The 21,538-nt window shown below is 43.2% G+C and overlaps 1 protein-coding gene across 1 annotated transcript in view; it reads left to right on the top strand.

Annotated features, from left to right (window-relative positions):
• The window catches only part of B3GAT2 (beta-1,3-glucuronyltransferase 2), a 90,871-nt gene that overhangs the window by 50,452 nt on the left and 18,881 nt on the right, over positions 1 to 21,538 (top strand). Inside the window, exon 2 of the mRNA XM_049653894.1 lies at positions 12,769 to 12,913. Within this exon, the coding sequence (XP_049509851.1) occupies positions 12,769 to 12,913 (145 nt within the window). The remainder of the gene's footprint in view (positions 1 to 12,768; positions 12,914 to 21,538) is intronic.

The following is a 21,538-nucleotide window of genomic DNA, read 5'->3' as shown; positions in this document are numbered from 1 at the left end:
TGTGTGTGTGTGTGTGTGTGTGTGTGTGTGTGTGTGTGTGTGTGTATACACACAATGGAGTATTATTTAGCAATCAAAAAGAATGAAATCTTGCCATTTGCAACTACATGGATGGAACTGGAGGGTATTATGCTAAGTGAAATTAGTCAGAGAAAGACCAAAATCATATGACTTCACTCATATGAGGACTTTAAGAGACAAAATAGATGAACATAAGGAAGGAAAACAAAAATAATACAAAAACAGGGAGGGGGACAAAACAGAAGAGACTCATAAGTATGGAGAACAAACTGAGGGTTACTGGAGGGGTTGTGGGAAGGGGGATGGGCTAAATGGGTAAGGGGCATTAAGGAATCTACTCCCAAAATCATTGTTTCACTATATGCTAACTAATTTGGAAGTAAATTTTAAAAAATAGAAAATAAAATTTTAAAAAATTAATAAAAAATAAATTTTTTTCTCTTTTTTGAAATTGTCACTGATTTCATCCATTTTCCTTTCAATTCTAATATCTTTATGACTATTACTTTGAACTCTTATCAGGTAGATTGCTTTTCTTCATTTAGCTTAGCTTTTTTTGTGGTTTGTCTTCATCTTTGATTTGGAACATATTCTTTGTCTCCTCATTTTGTCTGACTCTCTGTGTTTGTTTGCGTGTATTAGGTAGGCTAGCTAAATTCCTGGTCTTGAAAGTGGTAGCCTCATGTAGAAGGCATCCTGTGGTGCCTTGTAGAGCAGTACCCCTGGCCACCAGAACCAGATGCTGCAGTGGCGTCCCTTGTGTGGGCTGCTTGCACCTTCTGGTGTGTCTGAGCTGTGACTGTTGCAGGTGTACTGGTGGGTACTGCCTATCCCCTACATGTCCCCTGCAGCCCTGCTGCAGCATCTGGAGGTGCACTGGTGGGTGGCAGAGCCCTCGGCCTTTGCTGTCTGTAGTGATCAGCCACAACTGCTGTGGGTGCACTGGTGGGACTACTTTCCTTCAGCACAGCTTGCTGAGAGGCCCAGTTACAAGTACTGTGTGTATGCTGTTGAGTGGGGTTAGCTATTCCCCATTCTGGGCAGTAGTTGCTTTGGGAAGACACCGGTCCCATCTGAGGGTGCTTGCTGGGTGTGGTGGGGTGGGGGCCGCTTTAAGGGGTGCCTGCCTGGGTAGGCAGATTGGGTGAGGCATGTCTGAAGGGGAGTGCCAGGGCAGGGCAAGTGGTGCTAGCATGGTAGGTAATGTCAGGACTGGCTCCCACAAGCATTGGGTTATGTGGGCTGAAGAAAGTTCCTGCAGATGCCCACCTACGTGACACAGATACTAAAATTAGTAGATCTCCTTCATGCGTAACCCAGGTGCTTCTCAAACTTCTACTTCTGTGCTCGGACCCTTCTTGGGTGATATAGTCTGCTGGCTCTTAAAAGCAGAGACTTGGTTTCCTTTAGCTCCTCTGTCTCTCTGGGAGTTCAGCCCTACTGATTTTTAAAATTTTTTCAATATTTATTTTTGAGAGAGCGAGAGCAAGAGACAGCATGAGCAGGGGAAGGGTAGAGAGAGGAAGACACAGGATCTGAAGCAGTCTCCAGGCTCTGAGCTGTCAGCAGGGCTTGAACTCATGAACCATGAGATCATGATTTAAGCCAAAGTCAGACACTTAACTGACTGAGCCACCCAGGCACTCTGAACCCTGCTGAATTTTAAAGCCAGATTTTATGATGACTTATCTTCCCAGTGCAGGTCCTCAGGGCCAGGCATCCCTGGTGTGGGGCTCAATCCCTTCGCTGCTCCCTCCTGCTCGTGGATAGCCATGCTGGTGGGTTGGTTCTCAGCTGCATCTCTGCTCCTCCTCTGCTATTCATTGTGGCCTTCTCATGACTTAAGGTGTGGAAGGTCTGTTCTCTCAGTCTTCAGGTCATTTTCAGAGTGAGCTGTGGTATATGTAGTTGTTGCCTTGGCTTGTCCCTGGGAGATGGTGAGCTCAGAATGCTCCCACTCCCTCATCTTCCTTTTTTCTCCAAAAAAAAAAAAACAGAACTGTTTTTGATTTATAGAAAAACTGAGGAGATACTAGAAAGTTCCCCTATACTACATACCCAGTTTCCTCTTTTATTAACATTTTACATTAATATAGTACAAGTATTACAACTAATGAAACAGTATTAACTAAAGTATATTCTTTATTTAAATGTCCTTGATTTTTGTCTAGTGGCCTTTTTCTGTTTCAGGGTCCCATCCTAGATACCACATTACATTTAGTTGTCCTGTCTTTCTAGGTTCTTCTTGATTATGACAGTTGCTCAGATTTTCCTTGTTATTGATGATCTTGACAGTTTTGAGGAGCACTGGCTAGGTGTATTATAGCATGCTCTTCTATTGGCATTTGACTGATGTTTTTTTTCCATGATTAGATTGTGGAGTTATGGGGTTTTGGGAAGAAGACCACAGGGGGAAAGTGCTACTTTGATAACATCATGTCAAGGGTACAGAGAATCAACATTATTTTATAACACAAGGTGTTTTGGTTCTGGCCATTGGGAGCTTTTTCAGTTGGCTATGTCCTTTTGACATACCTCCATCAATGTGGGTTTGCTTGAAGTTCTTGTTTGTTTTTGAACACTTCCTTATGTTCTGGTGCTCCCAGATGCTCAGGATCTCCTTGTGTATGTTCTGCCCCACTCCTAGAATCAGCCATTTCTCCAAGGAACCCTGTTTCCTTTTATTGGAGAATGGTATTAGAAAAGACCACACATGTAAAGTCCCATTCAGTACATCATAAAAATACATAATTTATCAGTGTTGTTGTTAACCTTGATCATTCAGCTGAGGTAGGTTTCATCAGACCTCTTTATTGTAAAGCGTGTTCCCCACTCCAACCATTCTTCCAGGCTGTTCTTTTGGGAGGAAGTTCCTGTGTGCAGCACATACAGGAGTGGGGAGTTTTGTTCCATCTCCTGGGAGGGTTACTGACATAAAATTTTTGGAATGCTTCTGAATGGGAGATTTATCTATTGCCCATTAACTTATTCAATTATTTGCATAATTCAAGTGATATTAGTATTTAGTATTTACACTTTAGGGTGTAATCCATTATTCCTTAATTTGTTGCTCACATTGTTTTCAGCTTTGACCAATTAGAACATTTTCAGTTGACTGTGCCTTTTACATGTACCCATCAGTGTACAGCTTTTTATTTATTTTTGTTTGGGGGAACTTCCTTACTTTTTGGCTCTAAAGATACCATGGGATATGTCTTGAATATTTTCTTCCCCAGACCTAGAATCAGTTACTTCTCCAAGTACCTCTGGTTCCTTTTATTAAAGTATAGTATTAGAAGCCAAGACTTGGGCACCAGGTGGGCTCATTGTTACTGGAGTGTCATTGTTTCTGAGCCCTGACAGTTGATAAAGCAAGAAAATGTGTGTCTGGTACTAACCCGTGTGTATACACATATCCGTATCTGTATAACCATCTCAATGTTCAATTAAACATGAGTTCATATTGATGTCCCTAGCTCTAATCCATAACCAAATGGATCATTCTAGCCTTCTCTTCTGCTTGTCTGTAAATTCTTTCTCCAACGGTGAGAAATTTGACTCCTTTCATCCACCCTCCCCAAAAGATCTTTTTATTCATTAAAAAAATTTTTTTTGATGTTTATTTTAGAGATCGGGCACAAGCAGCAGAGGGACAGAGAAAGAGGGAGACACAGAATCCGAAGGAGGCTCCAGGCTCTGAGCTGTCAGCACAGAGCCTGACGCAGGGCTTGAACCCACGAGCCGTGAGATCATGACCTGATCTGAGGTCAGATGCTTAACTGACTCAGCCACCCAGGCACCCCTACCTTTTTTTTTTTTTTTTAATTAAGGAACGCAGTGGAACTTTCTTCTCAGGGGCCCATGTACCCGAATTCCCTTCTGCTTGGAACATTTTTGGTATTCCTTTCCACTGTGGTTAATGCTTCAGGCTTTAGGCTTAGCTCATGCTGATGTCCTCAAGGAAACTATAGCAGCTCCCAGATCATGTCAGATCGTCTGCAGCCTGCTCCTGTCACATTGTACACTTCCCTTACAGCCTTCATCAGCATAGAAATTAAGTTACTAATTTTGCAATTCAATGTATCATTGACTTTTCTCTTCTGGAATGTTGGCTTGGTAGGCAAGGACCTTGTAATCCTTGCTCAGGGCCTAGCACAGCACTGGACATACATTATGTGATAGGTGTTTAGTGAAAAAATACAGCAAGTATGAAAGAAATGTTAGATTTGTTCTTTAACCCAGTGACATACGAGATGGGTTTATAATGTAACATTAGGAACACTTACTTATGCTTTCTAGAATTCTCATATACATTAAGTAATTAGCTTATGCACCTCAAAAGTTCATGCTGTGGAAATAGGGGTTTTCAGAAATCAAAATAGGCAAAAAAAGATCCAAGGCAATATAAAGCTATGTGAGGGATACTGTGGAATGAATAGCATCGAGCCAAGTATCAGTTAGTTGGGAAATGATTGCTAAAGTCATCAGGGGCAGATGCAAGAAAGAGAAAGTACAGATAGGACATTAATTTTCGAAGTTGGTTACAAAGGAAATTTATGGGTATTTTGGATTATGTAATGTAGTTTCTCTGTTGGAAAATGTCAGATGTTTATGCACAGTAACCTTGGCTCCAGGTCATTATTTCTGTATTCTTTCCTTACATTTTTTCTGCTCTTTCCTTTGTGTCTTTAGTTCATTGGATCCTGCCACAATTCCGCGTGTTTTTCTCTCTCATTGAAATTGTTAGTTAAAAAAGCAGGATACAGCATGTAACATTCTTTATTGTAATTCTACTCCTTGAGGTTGCCTATAGTGTTTTAAATTTAAGAAGATCAAGAACTTTATTCACTTCCCTTTGGACAAAATAAAACAAGATTTCACCTCAGTGGTATGTCTTAAAGGAAGCTAAAGGCATTTGTTTAACTTTTCTGTTTTACTCTGAGGGCATTTTGATGATCACCTACATGTGATCTTCTGAAGTGTTCCAGTCCCTGTAGCTGACTGTCAGCCATACCCCAAAGGTGGGACCAAAAGGATGCAGCTTAAAGCTGCAGAAAAAATAGTTGGCTAAAAACCACCAGCAGATTGTTGGTGAGGGTCACCAGACACAGGCGTGGGCTATATTTACCTGCCTCCCTCCTTTTCTGGAGAAGATAAAGATAAACAAGCACCAGCTGCCCTGGGAGAGTTTAAATGGCATTTAGCCTGGAAGAGTGTGAAGATGCACCAGATGTGTCTTTTGTGTCCTTTGTAGCCATTGGGTCTATGGAAATTACTCTGCCCATAATTTTGGCTGGTTAACGTTGCTCTGTAAGTCCTATTTAATTGGGGTCATAGTGGGAGGAATAAATGACAGATTATGACTTTGGTATTGAATAAATAGGAAGAGAATGCTTTGGGGACCAGACCTATTTGTCATAATGTAACAGTTATAAATATATGAATCGCTTTCTCTTTATCTTAATATCTAATTGATATCTTAATACCTTAATATCTTAATGCTGTAGTCCTCTGTTTTAGGTTGGAGCTCATACCAGGCACTTGAAGATGTGTCTGTTATGTAACCACTATTTTGTTAAGGAAGTAACAAAGCTTTTAAACACGGAGAATATTTTAGTTCTACAAAAGTGCTTTTGGGGCGCCTGGGTAACTCAGTTGGTTGGGTGTCTGACTTAAGCTCAGATCATGATCTTGTAGTTTTTGAGTTCAAGGCCCGCATCAGGCTCTGTGCAGTTAGTGAGTTTGAGCCCCATGGCGGGCTCTGTGCTAAGAGTTCAGAGCCTGAACCTGCTTCAGATTCTGTCTCTCTCTCTCTCTCTCTCTCTCTCTCTCTGCCCCTCCCCCTGCTCATGCTCTGTGCCTCTCAGTCTGTCTCTGTGTCTCTCTCACAAATAAATAAACATTAAAAAATTTTCTTAAAAAAGTGCTTTTGCTTTTAATAGTCATTGTTACATTTCCCCCCCTCCTCAGAAAAGAAGGTGGCTGCCAAGGAATCCTTCAAGAGCATAGATTGAGTGAAAAGGACATGGAACAAAGGCTAGATCCCAGGGGTGAAATGAGGAAGTTCTGTAAATAGCTGTGCTATTTTCCTTTGAAATGTCTGGCACACTCTATGTAGCACAGTGGTGGTGTGCCGGGGGGCTGCGTGTCTGATGAAGCATTTCATGTTGACTCTCAGAACAGTGCACACGTGGCAAGGGCATCTGGATCTTTCCAAAGTATTATACTCAAATGACAAAACTTTTTTTAAATTTAGCATACTTGGCAATATAATCCTGCCTTTTCACCTGCATTCAAATAGTCACTCTTTCATCTTTTAACACCCCGTTCTCTTAAAAAAAAAAAAATCAAACAGAGGTAAGTGTTAGCTTGGAATGTGCTAAGGTAAACCTTCATTTTCTAGCAAGAAACTGGCACAGAAACGTGAAGTTTTGCTTCTTTGGTTCATCTCATTACTTGGAACCTGAGGCTATTCCTCAGTCTATGGGCCAAATCCTACATGTCTTCCATGGCCCAGCAGAAGTGAAAAGCCTGCCATAAAATGCGCTGGGGTCATGGTTAATCCCCTTACCGGTGGTCTCACAGTTATGGTTTATTCTCTTTAATGGTGATTTCTGTCTTCCTATTTTATTTTTATTTGAGAGAGAAGGGGAGAGGAGTATTCTCTTTAATGGTGATTTCTGTCTCCCTATTTTATTTTTATGTGAGAGAGAGAGAAGGGGAGAGGAGCAGAGGGAGAGAGAGAATCCCAAGCAGGCTCCACACTCAGTGCAGAGCCTGATGGGGGGACTTGATCTCACAACCCTGGGATCATGACCTGAGCTGATCTTGAGAATCAGACACTTAACTAACTGAGCCACCCAGGCACCCTCTTCCTATTTTAAAAACAGTTTTGACTTCTCTTTTATTGTCTCTCCTCCTCTCCTGATTGTGACCTTTGTCCCTTGCCTTGCTCAGGCACACACTGCTTACTCATTACACGTGGCCCACATTTCAGTTAAGTGCTTACACACTTAAGAATTTTTGGCATCTGATGTATGCAGGGCATACCCTATGCATTTTCTTTTCTTTTTTTTAAATTTTTAAACATTTATTTCTGAGAGAGCACAAGTGGGTGTGGGCAGAGAGAGAGAGAAACACAGAATCTGAAGCAGGCTCCAGGCTCTGAGCTGTCAGCACAGAGCCCGACACTGGGCTTAAACTCACAAACTGTGAGATCATGACCTGAGCCGAAGTTGGATGTTTAACCAACTGAGCCATCCAGGGACCCCTCAACCTATCCATTTTCAAGAAGACACACAAGTCTGAGATGGGGTCTTTTTACCAATGTTTAGCATATTGAAAATTTACTGCTCTGGGCAAGAGCAGTTTAGGGGCTGAAAAATCATAAACACTTTAAGGAAATATCAAAAACGAACAGTACTATTTTTAGTGCCTTTACAATAAATAGCATTGTATCAATTGAAGAAAAACACAAGTTACATTTAATTTGATTTCTTTGTATATTTGGCATGTTTGATATATAAAACAAAAAATAGAAATGTTTATATTTTCTGCAGTGTGTGAGGGAACAGGAATTTGAAGGTGGAGTGAGTTGGGGAGAGAGCTGTATTTCTGTGAAGATTTTAGTAAATTTTCTGGATTTTTTTCCCCATATGGAGAAGATCTAGGACACAAAAGCATTAAATGTTACTATTGATTCAAAAATTAAATCGTGAAAACACTCAGTCGGTTAAGCATCTGACTCTTGATTTCGGCTAAGGTCACAATCTTACGGTTTGTGAGTTTGAGCCCTGGCATCAGGCCCTGCGCTGACAGCACAAAGCCTTCTTGGGATTCTCTGTCTCCTCTCTCTGCCCCTCCCCCGCTGGCTCACGTGTGCTCACTCTCTAAAAATAAATAAATACAATTTTTTAAAAAATTTTTTTACATGAAAAAGATCTAAGTAAATGAAGAGCTGTATTATGTTCATGTGTTAGAAGACTCCATTCTGTTAAGCTGTTCGTTCTCACCAAATTGAGCTATAGATTTAATGCAACCCCAATCACATTTTGCCGAAATGAACAGTGTGCCTGTGAAACTCCTATGGAAAGGAAAAGGAGTTAGAACAGTCAAAACTTGGAAGAAGAACAAAGAGAGCTAATGCTACTTGATTACCAGAGTTATTATAAAGCCATAGTAAATCAGGACAGTATATTAGCATCAGGATCACCCAAGCAGACCAGTGGGTCAGAGGAGTAGGTCCATAAATAAGCCCACCCGTATATGGCAACTTACTTTTGACAAAGGTCCAAAGACCATGGAGTTGTTCCAGGACAGTCACATACCCATGTGCACGTTACAATTGGAACAGTTGGATATCCATCCGCAAGGAGGAGAAGGAAAATCACCTCAGTCTGTCTGTCACACCATACACACAAATCAACTCAAAATCATAACCTAAATGTAAAACCTACAACTCTAATACTTGGAGAGAGGAGGAGAAAACTCTTGTGAGCTTGAGTTAGGCAAAGATATTTTAGATACAACATCAAAAGCATGATCTGTGAACAAATTGATGACTTGGACTTCATCAACATTAAAAGTTCTGTTTTTCAAGACACATTATTATGAGGGAACATTATGATAAGCCATGGACTGGGATAAAATATTTGTAAATCAGGTATCTGTGAAGGGTTTTGTATGCAGAATATATAAATAACTCTCAAAACTCAATAGTAAAGAAATAATTTTAAAAATAGTCAAAAGGTTTGCATAAATATTTCTTCAAAGAGATTATGTATGACAAGCACATGAAAAGATAGTCAACATAATTGGTCACTAGAAATATGCAAATTAGAAGCACAATGAAATGCTACTCGTACCTGTTAAAATGGCTAAAGCGAAATATCGACCACACCAAGTGTTGCTGAGCTGAGCATGTGCAGTAATGGGGACTCTCACATGGCTAGTGAGAATGAAAAATGGCACAACCACTTTGGAAAATAAGTTGGCAGTTTCTTAAAAAGTTAAATGTACGTGTACCATGTGATCCAGCCATTCCACTCAGGTATCTATCAAAAACAAAAAATGGGGGCACCTGGGTGGCTCAGTTGGTTGTGTCTGACTTCAGCTCAGGTAATGATCTCACAGGTTGTGAGTTCAAGTCCCATGTCAGTCTCTGTGCTGACAGCTCGGAGCCTGGAGCCTGCTTCAGATTCTGTGTCTTCCTCTCTGCCCCTCCCCCGTTCATGTGTGTGTGCGTGTTCTCTCTCAAAAATATTTAGAAAAAAAATGAAGTGCATATAGACTTGTACACAGATGTTCATAGCAGCTTTGTCTGTATAGCCAGAAGTTTGAAACAACCCAACTGTCCATCCACAGGCAAATGGAAAAAAACAAAACAAAAACTGTGGCACATCCATACAACAAAGTACTTCAGTAATATAAAGGAGTTAACTATTGATACACATTATAGCATGGATGAATTGTTACATAGTTTCACAGAGTGAAAGAAGCTAAATAAAAAGAATATATGCTGGGGACACCTGGGTGGCCAACTTTGGTTCAGGTCAGGATCTCACAGTTCATGTGTGAATTCAAGCCCCACATGGGGCTCACTGCTGTAAGCGCAGAGCCCGATTTAGATCCTCTCTCCCCCTCTCTTTGCCCCTCCCCCACTCACATGTTCTCAAAAGTGAATAAACATTTTTTTTAAAGATTTTTAAAAACTTTTTTACATTTTTATTTATTTTTGAGAGACAGAGACAGAGTACAAGTGGGGGAGGGGCAGAGAGAGAATGAGACACAAAATCTAAAGCAGGCTCCCTCCAGGCTCTGAGCTGTCAGTACAGAGCCCAGTGGGGGGCTCGAACTCACAAACTGTGAGATCGTGACCTGAGCCGAAGTCGGACGCTTAACCAACTGAGCCACCCAGGCGCCCCTAAAGATTATTTTTTAAAAAGTCTATGCTATGATTCCATTCATACATGACTCTGTGAGATGCAAACTAATGCATAGTGACAGGAGACCAGTGGTGTGGGGAATGCAGATAGGCGCACTGGGGATGTGGAGAGTGATGGTAGGGATGGATTTAAAAATGAGCCCAAGGGAACTCTGCAGGATAATGGGTATCTTCATTGCGGTGATGGTTTCGTGGCTATATACGTGTATCAAAATGTATCAAGTTTTGCGCTGTAAAAATACATTTTAGGGGCGCCTGGGTGGCTCAGTTGGTTAAACGTCTGACTTTGGCTAGGGTCACAATCTCGCAGTTCCTGGGTTCCAGCCTCACGACGGGCTCTGTGCTGACAGCTCAGAGCCTGGAACCTGCTTCAGATTCTGTGTGTGTATCTCTAGGCCCCTCCCCTGCTCACTCTGTTTCTCTGTCTCTCAACAATAAACATTTTTAAAAAAATACATCTCTCGGGGTCCCCCAAGACCACCCCCATGTCTGGTGATTTACTAGGACTCATAGCATCCAGCATATAGTTGTACTTGTGGCTTAGACTTATTACAGTGACGCGGTATGGATATGTGGCCAGATCAACGAGGCAGAAAGACACCAGGAAGAAGGGTCTGGAGGAATCCATGTGCAGACTTCCTACGTTCTCTCCCTCCCATGAGGGATCCCGCAAGCACTTCTTCCCTCCGGCAGCAAAACTATAACCACAGGTGTGCAATGTTAATGCCCTGGGAAACCCATGTAACGTTTAGGGGTTTTAATGGGGGCTAGTCACATAGGCACCTCTTGCCCTCCCAAGTGTTTCAGGGTCCCCAAAGGAAAACAGGTGTTCGGTGCCGAGGCAGACAAAACAACTTTATCAGCATAAGGACTGTTTCAAAAGCCAAGTTCCCAGATGCCAGCCGAGGGCCAGCCTTATAAGCAGTCTTAGTAATCTCAGAACTATTCACTCTTCCCTGCAGTCAGTTCTACTTCAGCAGAACTTTTTATAAATCCTCATATAAGTTAGTATGAGCACAAGGCAGTGGTGATTAATTTATTGAGAAAGTAATAGACTGTAAAACTAATTCCAGATTTGTGGAAGACTGATGCAGTGAGATTTTTATAACCTGGAATGTTTCACACTCTTAATTTTTTTTTTTTTTTGGAGTGAGGTGAGAGATTAATAAATAAAATTGGAATTCCTGGCAAATGGGAGCTTCTGGTTACTATGACTTTCACTTGAATTGTACTTGAAAATATTTCCCAAGTATATAATTTTCCTTTCATAAAAAAGAATCCTTGATTGGTAATCATTATTTTAACCACTGGTTAACTGATCATGGCCCAGTTGTATAGTAAATATAAGGGAAAGCTTTGGTGTTGAACTCGTAATGACAACAGGCCCTCCGAAGGCAGCTGTGTACGTCACGCCCCAGGACACCCCCAGCTGAGAGGGTGAGTGAGCTGAAACCAGCCTGGACTTTAATGGCCAAGCTGCCAACCCCTGCACGTGTGTGTGCTCAGGAAATGGGAACCTTCTAGTTTGCACAGAGGTATCATGTGGGCTGCTTACGGCTTGTTCAACACGTCCTATGGCGGTGGCCGTGGTTTGCCCAAAAACGCTGCCTGCCCAGTACCAGGAAGCTTTGTTGCGAACATGTCTTTGCCTTTACAGAAATCCAGTAAATAAGTTTGAGTTGAACGCGGTCTGATGAAAACTTCACCAGATACAACCGGGTGTGTGGGAAGAGGGCCAGCCTCTCCAGCTGTGTGCGTGAGGTGTGCTCCTTTCTAGCTGGACCCAGTTTCCCTGGAAAGGCAGGATGTAGGGTATGTTTTTCTTTTCGTCACTCTGGAGAATGCCTGGTATCTGTTCTGTATCTGGATGCCATTATTACTTTTTTTTAAATTTATTTTTTAATGTTTATTTATTTTTGAGACAGAGCATGAATGGGGGAGGGTCAGAGAGAGAGGGAGACAGAATCTGAAGCAGGCTGCAGGCTCTGAGCTGTCAGCACAGAGCCTGACGTGGGGCTCGAACTCACGGACCGTGAGATCATGACCTGAGCCAAAGTTGGACGCTTAACCTACTGAGCCACCCAGGCGCCCCCAATATTACTTTTTTTAATGTTTATTTACTTTTGACAGAGAGATGGGGGGGTCTGAGTGGGGGAGGGGCCAAAAGAGAGGGAGACAGAATCTGAAGCAGGCTCCAGGCTTCGAGCTGTCAGCACAGAGCCCGATGCGGGGCTCAAACCCATGAGCTGTGAGATCATGACCTGAGCCGAAGTCAGACGCTCAAGCAACTGAGCCACCCAGGTGCCCCTGGATGCCATTGTTAATGCCCCCAGCCAAGATTTCTGTGTTAATAACAATAAAAAATTCATAGGAAGGCAACTCCTCTGGCTTCTCTGAGTGAAATTTTTGCTGCTACTGAGTTTCCTAAAGGGAAGTCACCCTCAGTTCGGAAGACGCAAGGTATTCAGATCCAACCTTGAAACCAATAGAAAATACTTTTGATGGTATAGCTTAGCTTCAAAAAAGTGCCGTTCAGATATTGACACCCACTTTGTTTCTCTTAAGCCTTGAGCCGCCAGCTGAGTTTGTGACCGAGGACGGCCGATGGTGCCAAGCAGCTCAGCAGCAGTGAACTGGGCAGCAGTCTGCCAGCAGCAGGGTTCTGTCCGGAAACCTTCAACTTTTGAAAATCTCCAGTCTCTGCCTCCCCACCCCTATTCTCCTACGTGGCTCACATTTCTTTCCTCCCTTCGAGTTATTTTCCCTAAGGAAACTTAAACCACATCTCTTTCCCCTTCTTATAGATGCGAACTACACGCAAGGTCTCTGTCTGGCCAGTGGGCCTGGTTGGCGGGCGACGCTATGAACGTCCGTTGGTGGAAAACGGCAAAGTCGTTGGTTGGTACACCGGCTGGAGAGCAGACAGGCCTTTTGCCATCGACATGGCAGGTGAGGAGTGTGGATGGTGACGCTTGCTCCTCCCTGATCATTCTTGCCGGTGCTGCTGTTTATAACCGTGTCCTGGAGGAAGGAAGCTTTGAAAGACCACTTCGGTTAAAACCCTAGATCGTATTCTATTCAGCAGATGAACTATCTGAGTAAACTTTCAAGACAGGCGTTTTGATTAACTGAAGCAGAAATGGGTTTTGTGGGCAACTGGAAAATGCTCATTCTGTTCCATTTTTGTCAGCTGTTTATGCACCTGTCCCTTCGTCCAACAAATGTTTGTGCCTATGCTGGGCTGGGTGTCAGGTCAGTGGTGAGACCTAGGCTGGGCCACTACCTGTACCTTTCAGTGCTAACTAAGGCCAGTTAGTGTCAGTACATCATGTGCTTACTGAGAAATGTAACAGTGATGTGAAATTCACAAGCTAATCCTTGTCATGCTTATTGATAAATTTGGTAGTTACTGATACATTTAATAGCTGGAACATAAAATTGGGTTGCTGGCTTTTCAAACACTTATTAACTGAGCATAACTGTCTTTGAAAGTTTTTATTCTCTGACCAGCCAACTGAATTAAGACCTGTAGTAGTCGACAAGTCCTAAAGTGCTACGTTATCATTAAAGTGACTCCATTTCTGTGGGTTATATAAAATGATGCCTCTGGTAACTGGAAGGATGTGGTTTAAAACATGAGGCGTAGAGGCAAGATTCATCACTGACATCTAACCTAGAAGATGGAGGCAGAAAAGCTTCAAAATTAATCCCATCAATCTTCAGCTCTGGAACACAGCTCTGTCTGTCTGTCTGTCATCCTGTGCTTAGCCGGTCTTTTGTGTGTATTTCCCAACCGCAGTCGAAACCTCCATGCTCAAAATGCCGATGGGATGAGGGCTGTGTTCTGAACTGGATTCGTCATTTTTATTCTGACGACCCTATAAAATTGAGGGAGCAAGATTATGAAGGATATACCAGCAGTAAGAGTTACTGGGGAAAGTTCTTGTGCATGGCACGGTGGCAGCTTTGTCACAGGAGGTGACAAACTAGGATATTTTTACTCCACATTTAACAAACATTTCCTGAGTGCCAGTTTTGTGTAAATGTGTGCCATGGTCTCAGACCCCAAGGACAGCTTGGAGTTCTTACCCTTCCCTCGTCACCCTGTCCCGGGCTCCCCTCTCCAACCCTGGCCTTGCCCTTTGGTCTTCAGTTCTTGCAGCCTGGGAACTGAGCTGGCCTCTCAGCCAAAGCATTTTCCTGAAGACAGATGGAGAGTAGGTCAGCCATATTTAGAAGGTCCTGAGAATTCCCAAAAGAGGCCTTTCCTCAGTCAAGTGTGAGTTTGTGGCTCTGAAAATAGAAGGCTGACCATAATGTGTCTTCTGAGAATCTGGTCTCTTGCTGATAAGAAGTGTAACTTTGCCTAGTGTTCTCTAAGTTTTCTGCTCAAAGTCTTTTGCTTCCCTGGGACTTAGTTTCCCTGCGTGTGGAATGAGATGTAGCATGAATGACCGCTGAGGTCTTTGTTAATGTACTCTTCCTTCTCTTGGCTTCCATCAAAGAGCTCAGAGAGAAGCCTGGGCCCCTGGATTCTAAGTGAGGGTTCATGGCTGCTAAAGCAGCCTGCTGACAGGTGTTTGGTCCTTACTTTTCCCAGAGCCTTGCTTCACCACAGGCTGGGCAGACCTGTCCCCTAACACACAAGATCTCTGCCTATAACCCTGCATGGTAACTTCAAGGTGAGGGCAACTTGGGTAAGTCTTCCGGGATTTTGTTATAAGAACTTTACATAGATGAACAAGTATCCAGTAGACCCACTGAACATCTACATTGATTCCCCTCAGAATTTGGATCCAAATAGATATATTTAAAATTCAAGAAAGGCGCATGGGATTTATACAATAGGCCTGGCCTGTGACAAACTATTTGATACCTTTTCACTGCTCTGGGAGACTTTGCTCCATGACATGACTGATGTTTGGCTTTTTCTAAGCATTTCAGTATATTTTCAAAGCATCATATAAGAAGTATCATAAAATATGAATGATTTGCATGTTTCCTAATTATCCTTGTTTCAAAATAGGAGTAAGATTTCTGTCTCGAAGAAAACAACTTTTGCCACACTAAATTTTCTTCATACGTGAACTTGCTTTGCAAATTAGTTTTCAGTAAATTATTAGTATTTTTGGAAGCCTTAAGGGAGTGTGATTTAGTTGATAGTATAAAAATTCTGATTTGGAGGGAGTTCTCATTTTAAAACTTGAAAATTCACAGCTTCGTTTACATTTCACTTAAGATTCATGTACTCTCTGTGGGAAGAGGGAAAAGACCTTTTGGACCTTCATGTACAAATGGTACTGGCCACTTCATTTCTGAGTTGTAAGCACTCACAGTCTAGAAGGAGAGAGAAGCGGGAAGCCCAGTTTCCTGCTGTGCTCTAGAAGGTCAGGGAAGTCCTATAGAAAATGGTCTGTGGTGGCTGAGGGAAAGGACAGCGCTGGAGCCTGGGTCCCTCCTGGATTTTCACAAACTGATTAAGAATTGAAACTTAACCAACAGGGAACATTTCCCCAACTGTCTTGCTTTGAGGGGTGAGCACATTTGTAGAAGCCCCTCAGGGTCTGTCCTGCCTATATTTCTGGGAAGTCACAGCCTTGCCCACCACGAGAAGTTTATTTGAGTATCAGACATCGGAACTGTAAGTTTTCATGTCATTCAGGGAGACAGATTTGGTGTCTGTCTTTATTTTGCCATTTTGGACTTCAGAGTTGCTATTTTTGCTCCCAGATGAAGAAACATTGTTTTGGAATTACATGTACGATGTTAATAGAGAAGTAAAGATTATTTCTATTGCCCTGGGGAAAAGTTAAAAAAAAAAACAAACTTGGTAATGATTACTACTGAAAAACAAAAAACAAAAAAGTTAAAGAGCCACCCACAAGGTGGAACAGCATGTCGGAGGCAGTCCTTGCCCTGGAAGCCGCACGCAGGTGGCTTCTGCAGTGGGTTAGCGGCCACGTTGCTCTGCCAAGCCTGTGAAACCTAGAATATGTCTGCTTGTCTGAGCCTCGGGCTCAGCTCCTGCACCTCGGGCATCTGACCACTGGCTGGTTCTTACACGAAAGGCAAGGCAGCCCACAAGAGGTTTTAGCTCTTTTTTGAAGTCAGGGAGTTACTTTCAAGTGACAGACCCACATTGGCCACTTCCAGGGAGGTGTCAATAAGAGCCATTGCCTGAAAGAACTGAGCTTAAAGTAATCTCGAGCCTTGCCAGGAGGTGTAGACTTGTTCAAATTCAGAACTTAAGGCTGAGATTTGTTTTGAATTCTCAACGTGTGCATGCACTTCATGCTTAACTCTGAGAGGTGGCAGGCGGGCACTGTGCTCCTTTGATGACAGTATATTCCGTTCCCAGTTGAGTGCCTGGCATGCAGTAGGGACTCTATTCCGGTAAAAATCCAGCCATGTGCGCTGTTGTTCAGCTTCACCACTCACCACCCAGAGGTAGCTCCGACCCCACACAGTTGCCCTTACTTAACCAGCAACACTCTGGGGGTCCCCAGGACAACTGCACTCCTGACTGACTATAAATTTGTTTTTCTCTCAGGTTTGCCAATTTACTAGAAGGGCCCCTAGAATTCAGGATCGTGCTCTACTTCTACCACAGTCTTATTACAGAAGATACAAATTAGGGCCAGCCACATGAAGAGACACATGGGGTGAAGTCTGGCAGAGAACGTCGAGTTTCTGTGCCTTTTCCTTGTGGAATCAGGATATATCCCCCTCCCAGCACATGAATGTGTGCACAGCTTGGGAAGCTCCACTGAACCTGTGTATTTAGTTGGAGTATTTAGTTGGAGTTTCATTATGTAGACATGACTGATTGGATCGGTGGCCGCCACACAATTGAACTCCGTCTCTAGCTTCTGTCCCCAGAGGTCGGCAGTGTGGCCCAACTTTCCAACCTTCTGATTGTGTATTGGGTTTTTCCAGTAACCAGCCCCCACTCCGGAGCTGTCCAGGGACCCACAGCAGCCACCTCATTAGCATAACAAAGTCACTCCCATCACTCAGGAAACCCTAAGGCTTTTATAAGCTGCACGATGAGAACTAGGCACAAAGACCAGATCGATTTTTTTTTTTCTATCATCCCACAAGCTCAAAAAGGATAACTTTCATAGCATAAAGAAGAGTGTCTACCACATCTCTGTTTTCCTAATGCTTTCATCTACAAAAGCAAAGGGTACCCAGGGTCACTTACAGTTTCATCTGTGGATGATTTCATGCCTCCTAAAAACAAGATGTGATTGTGAAGTGATACAATAGCTTCTCCCATGTGCATTACAGAGAGGGATGAGAAGTCTAGGAAGACTGTCAGTTTCCTAGCCTGGAGTCCTGTGGACATGGGTGTGTTGAAGTTCTGGATTAGATGAGCACCCACGGGTGACATCCCAGGGAGCAGTCATTTAAAGTGGCTGCAGGGGGCTGGAGGCCAGGGAAGGGAGCAGGGCCCAACCTGAGGGTGGGGAGGTGGACCAGTGGCAGCAGTCACCAGTGGGAAGAGGTGGATGAGTCCTGAATTTGATTGTTGGATGCCTTGTGTCATGGATGTGAAAGAGGAGGGTCCTTGGTGATTGTGAGAATGTGAGAGCCAGAAGCACGTAGATGGTGTCATGGAGATGGTTGGTAGCAATTAGGACCTTGTAGGCTGTTCCCTGGAACAAGGGATATATGGGAGAATAGGTGGCCTGAATTCAAGAGGAGTAAAGGTTTGGCAGAAATGCCTGAGGAACGTTAGACGTCCAGTAGAGCAAAGAGGAGGAGGAAGTTCAGTCCCTGAAAGGGTTAAGTAAGTTGCACTTGGGCAGGAGAGTGATCACAGAGGATGTCATGGAAACAAGTAGCTGGGAGGCCTGCAAGCAGATCTGTGTAAGGAACAGGATGGGTGGGAGGCTTTCTGAGGTCTGGCTCTAGGTGGTGTGAGTTTTGACAAGTTCTGATTCTAAGGATTGAGGTTGTATGTGGTCCACTGTGTTTATACTTTTTCTGTTGACACCTAGCTTCTCCATCCCTTTGTGGTTTATCACCATTTCTAGTATATAGTAGTGTCTAGGTCTCTAGAGATGTAAAGGGCCATTCTTAAAATGAAAATCTGATCCATGATTTAGAAGAGACCTGTAGGGGAAGTAGGGTGAATGGTGGGTGCGGGGGAGGGGTGGTAAGCACCACGAAGAGGGCCAGAAACAACTCTTTCGAGAAATGTGGCAGGATTGAGAAGGGAAGAGAGATGGTAGCAGTTTCAAGGGGTAGGAGAACTGCTTTTATGTTTCCCTTTAATGTAAGAAGAGAAGTTGAAATTGTGAGAGAAAAGAGCTGTGTTGAATTCCCAAAAGAGAGGAAGTTGGAGGGATGGTTGGGATTGGGACCTTTAGATAGACAAGTTCACCATGGCAGAATCACCTCTAATTCCTAATAAGGAGGTGAGGTAAGTAAGGAAACCAAGACCTAGGAAGGTGGAGGGGCTGGTTATTGGAGGCTGGCCGTCTGCCAAATACTAATGGTGCGGGAGGAACACCATGGACTGAACTCTGCAAACACTGACTGAATGTGGGACTGTGTGGAGCCTGTAAGGGATACACGGCCCCTGCCCCCAAGTAGTTTTGTATCAGCAGAGAGAATAAGTATGATACATATGTAACTTACTGTATCATGACATACAAAAATGAGGTGTGAATGGAATGTTTTAGGTTTACATTTTAAGAGACAGGAGAACTGCCATTGAGGGCACTTTGGGCAAGGGTCATGGAGGAGGTAGCCCTTGAGAGGGGTCTTCGAGGCAGGCCTCACCCGGGTCAGGGCAAGTTTAGGGGACAGCAAACCCCTGGGTGTGTGTAGCTCTTAGGGGAGAGGCAAATGGGTCAGATTGTGAGGATCGATTGCTGAAATAGAAATTTGTCTTCATTTTTGTGGATGTTGGAGGATTTGTGAAATTTTTGAGTTAGGGGCTGATGGGATTGGGAGTGTGACTTGAGAACCATGTGGTGGCAGGTGCAGAATGAATGAATGGTGGGGTGGCCATCCAGGTGAGGGTATGGGGTCTGAGGGAGGGGTCTGGGGGGTGACAGAAGGCCTTATAAATAGATATTAGCTATTTATGAAAATTTTTTTAATGTTTATTGATTTTTGAGAGAGACAGAGTGCGAGCAGGGGAGGGCCAGAGAAAGAGAGAGACACAGAATCTGAAGCAGGCTCCAGGCTCTGAACTTTCAGCACAGAGCCCATTGTGGGGCTCAAACTCATGAACCATGAGATCATGACCTGAGCTGAAGTCAGATGCTTAACTGACTGAGCCACCCAGGTGCCCCAGATATTTATGAAATTTTAACAAGCCATTTCAGATTCTGCCCATGAATTAGCAGAATTTTAGGTCTTTTTAACACTGTTGTATGGTATGGTGATAATGGATATATTAAATTTAATTTTGATTTTAATTGGTGTAATTTGTATTGTGCTTTGAGTTGTAACATATATGCAGAGATATATGGTGATTTCAGGTAATTAGAACATTCTGTTAATCAGAATACCAGTTTTATAAAACTAGGAAAATAATAATAAAAATAGGAATCTGCGCATTAGGGAAAAAGAAAATCCTATTCTTTGCCAAGTTTTCAGGCCCTGGATTCATTGTGTATGTGCTGTCCTTACGGAGGTTGGAATTGGGCTCTTGGGAAATAACAGTTGTACAGGGCTTTCTTTCTCTTGATGTTTGTTGACAAGGAATTTTGCCTGGTTCAATTCACTTGGCAAACCCTTTCTTGGTAGATAATGTAGTGGTAAACTCAGCCTAGTTGGGATCAGGTAATCATCATCAAAGCCGAATGAGCATAGCCAAAATCGGCAACATTTGACTTAGCTTCATAAATATAAATACTGCAAGAAAAGGGAGGTAATAACCTTGTTGCCACTTTGAAGCCATTTGTAAATTAAGTGTGCTGTTTTCAATGCATGACAGTTTTGTATAAGGGAGATAAAGTTAGTGTTCTCAGAGTGACAATACAGTGCCTTTCAGTGCAGGATTTGGGGACTTGGGACCTTGTCCTTAGGTTGTTGCAGTGTGACTGTCACTAGAGTGGTGTGAGGGGTCTCTGGGACAGAATTGCAGCTGCAGGGGCACTGTCATTCTGTCCTGAGAACTTACAACACTACAGGGATGGTGGTAAAGTGTGAGGGTAAAAGGTTGCCTGTTGCCCATTTCTTAGCTATTTCCAGAACGAGGTGCATTCTAGAGACTTTTAATGGCCCCAACAGCATGTTTGGTTCTGTGCCTATGTACTATGTCTGTGTTGGGTTAAGGTGGGTGTGTGGGTAAGGAGCACCTGTGCATCTGTGCACCTGTGCTCATAAGCAGGGTCTTTCTCTAGGGTACCTGATGTTGGGGCGGCCAGGTTCTAGTGGGGCTTGGGGGAAAAGTGGAGTGGTGTCCTGCAGAATTTCAGTAAGTAAAGTTTTCATTCAGAACTAAGAATTTTGAAAATCAGAAGCTTCCCTTGTATCTGGGAAACCCAGAAGACTTCATGATTATTGTTTACTGAGCATTTACCAGGCATCAGGCATTCTTCGGCACCCTGTGTGCATTCTTATTTAACCTTCACTCAGTTCTGCAAGGGATGTGCTTGTATCATTATCCTCCTCTAAATATAAGGAAATTGAGGCCTGGACATACTAAGTAACACATCCAAAGTTGCACAGTGATCAAACTCAGGTTAGTGCGTCTCTGGAGAAGGCACTCCCACTTGGCTTTGAATTCCATCTCACCCGTTTACAGCCCAGTGACCCACTTCTTGTTCTCTGAGCCTCTGTTGTCTTCAGCTGCAGAACAGCAAAATGGACTTCCTCACAGAATAGGATATTCAATGCAAAGCACTTGGTACAACACTGTAGACACTTGAATGATCCGTCTCTTCCTCAGGAAGCAAGATTGGTCTATGTGTTTCTGTGTCATCAGAGTTCTGATGGCTCATGCGTTTGTCCAGGGGACTCAACTCAGTGCTATGTGTGATTGAATATCGTAGTGGCTAGATCTCTGCAGGCAGCTGTGGGGGAGGGGCATCGCTGCTGCCCAGGCTCCACTGCACACAGCAGGCTGTACTAGCTCTGTTTCCCCACCTATAGATTAGGGATCAGACCACCTGCCTTCTGGGTTATGGTGAAGTTGAGATGAGAACAGATAACTGCAGAAGTTCCTGCTGTTCTCTGAAAGTTTGAACTTTCACTGCATATAGCTATTTCAGATCATTCTTGAAGGTAATACTTAAGAACATGCAAACTCTTTGCTTTGGGCTCATGATGGGTTTCATTTCTTTCTTGGCTGGTGGACCTGTGCTCATTATCATTCAGTGAACTAACTCAGTGTGCACAATGGCATGTGGAGATAAACACTGGCCCTTGATTTAGATGAAATATTCCAAAAAGAAACTGATCAATAAGAGAAAAAACAAAACAAAACAAAAGATCATTAGAAAGTTTTGAGAAGGGGGTCACCTGGGTGGCTCAGTCGGTTAAGCTTCTGACTCTTGATCTCGGCTCAGGTCACAACCTCATGGTTCTTTTTTTTTTTTTTTTTTTTTTCCC

This window comes from Panthera uncia, assembly GCF_023721935.1.
Source record: "Panthera uncia isolate 11264 chromosome B2 unlocalized genomic scaffold, Puncia_PCG_1.0 HiC_scaffold_24, whole genome shotgun sequence".
In the NCBI taxonomy this organism is placed as follows: domain Eukaryota; kingdom Metazoa; phylum Chordata; class Mammalia; order Carnivora; family Felidae; genus Panthera; species Panthera uncia.
Note: the sequence above shows the minus strand (reverse complement) of the source record. Positions and strands in the feature narration are given on the sequence as shown.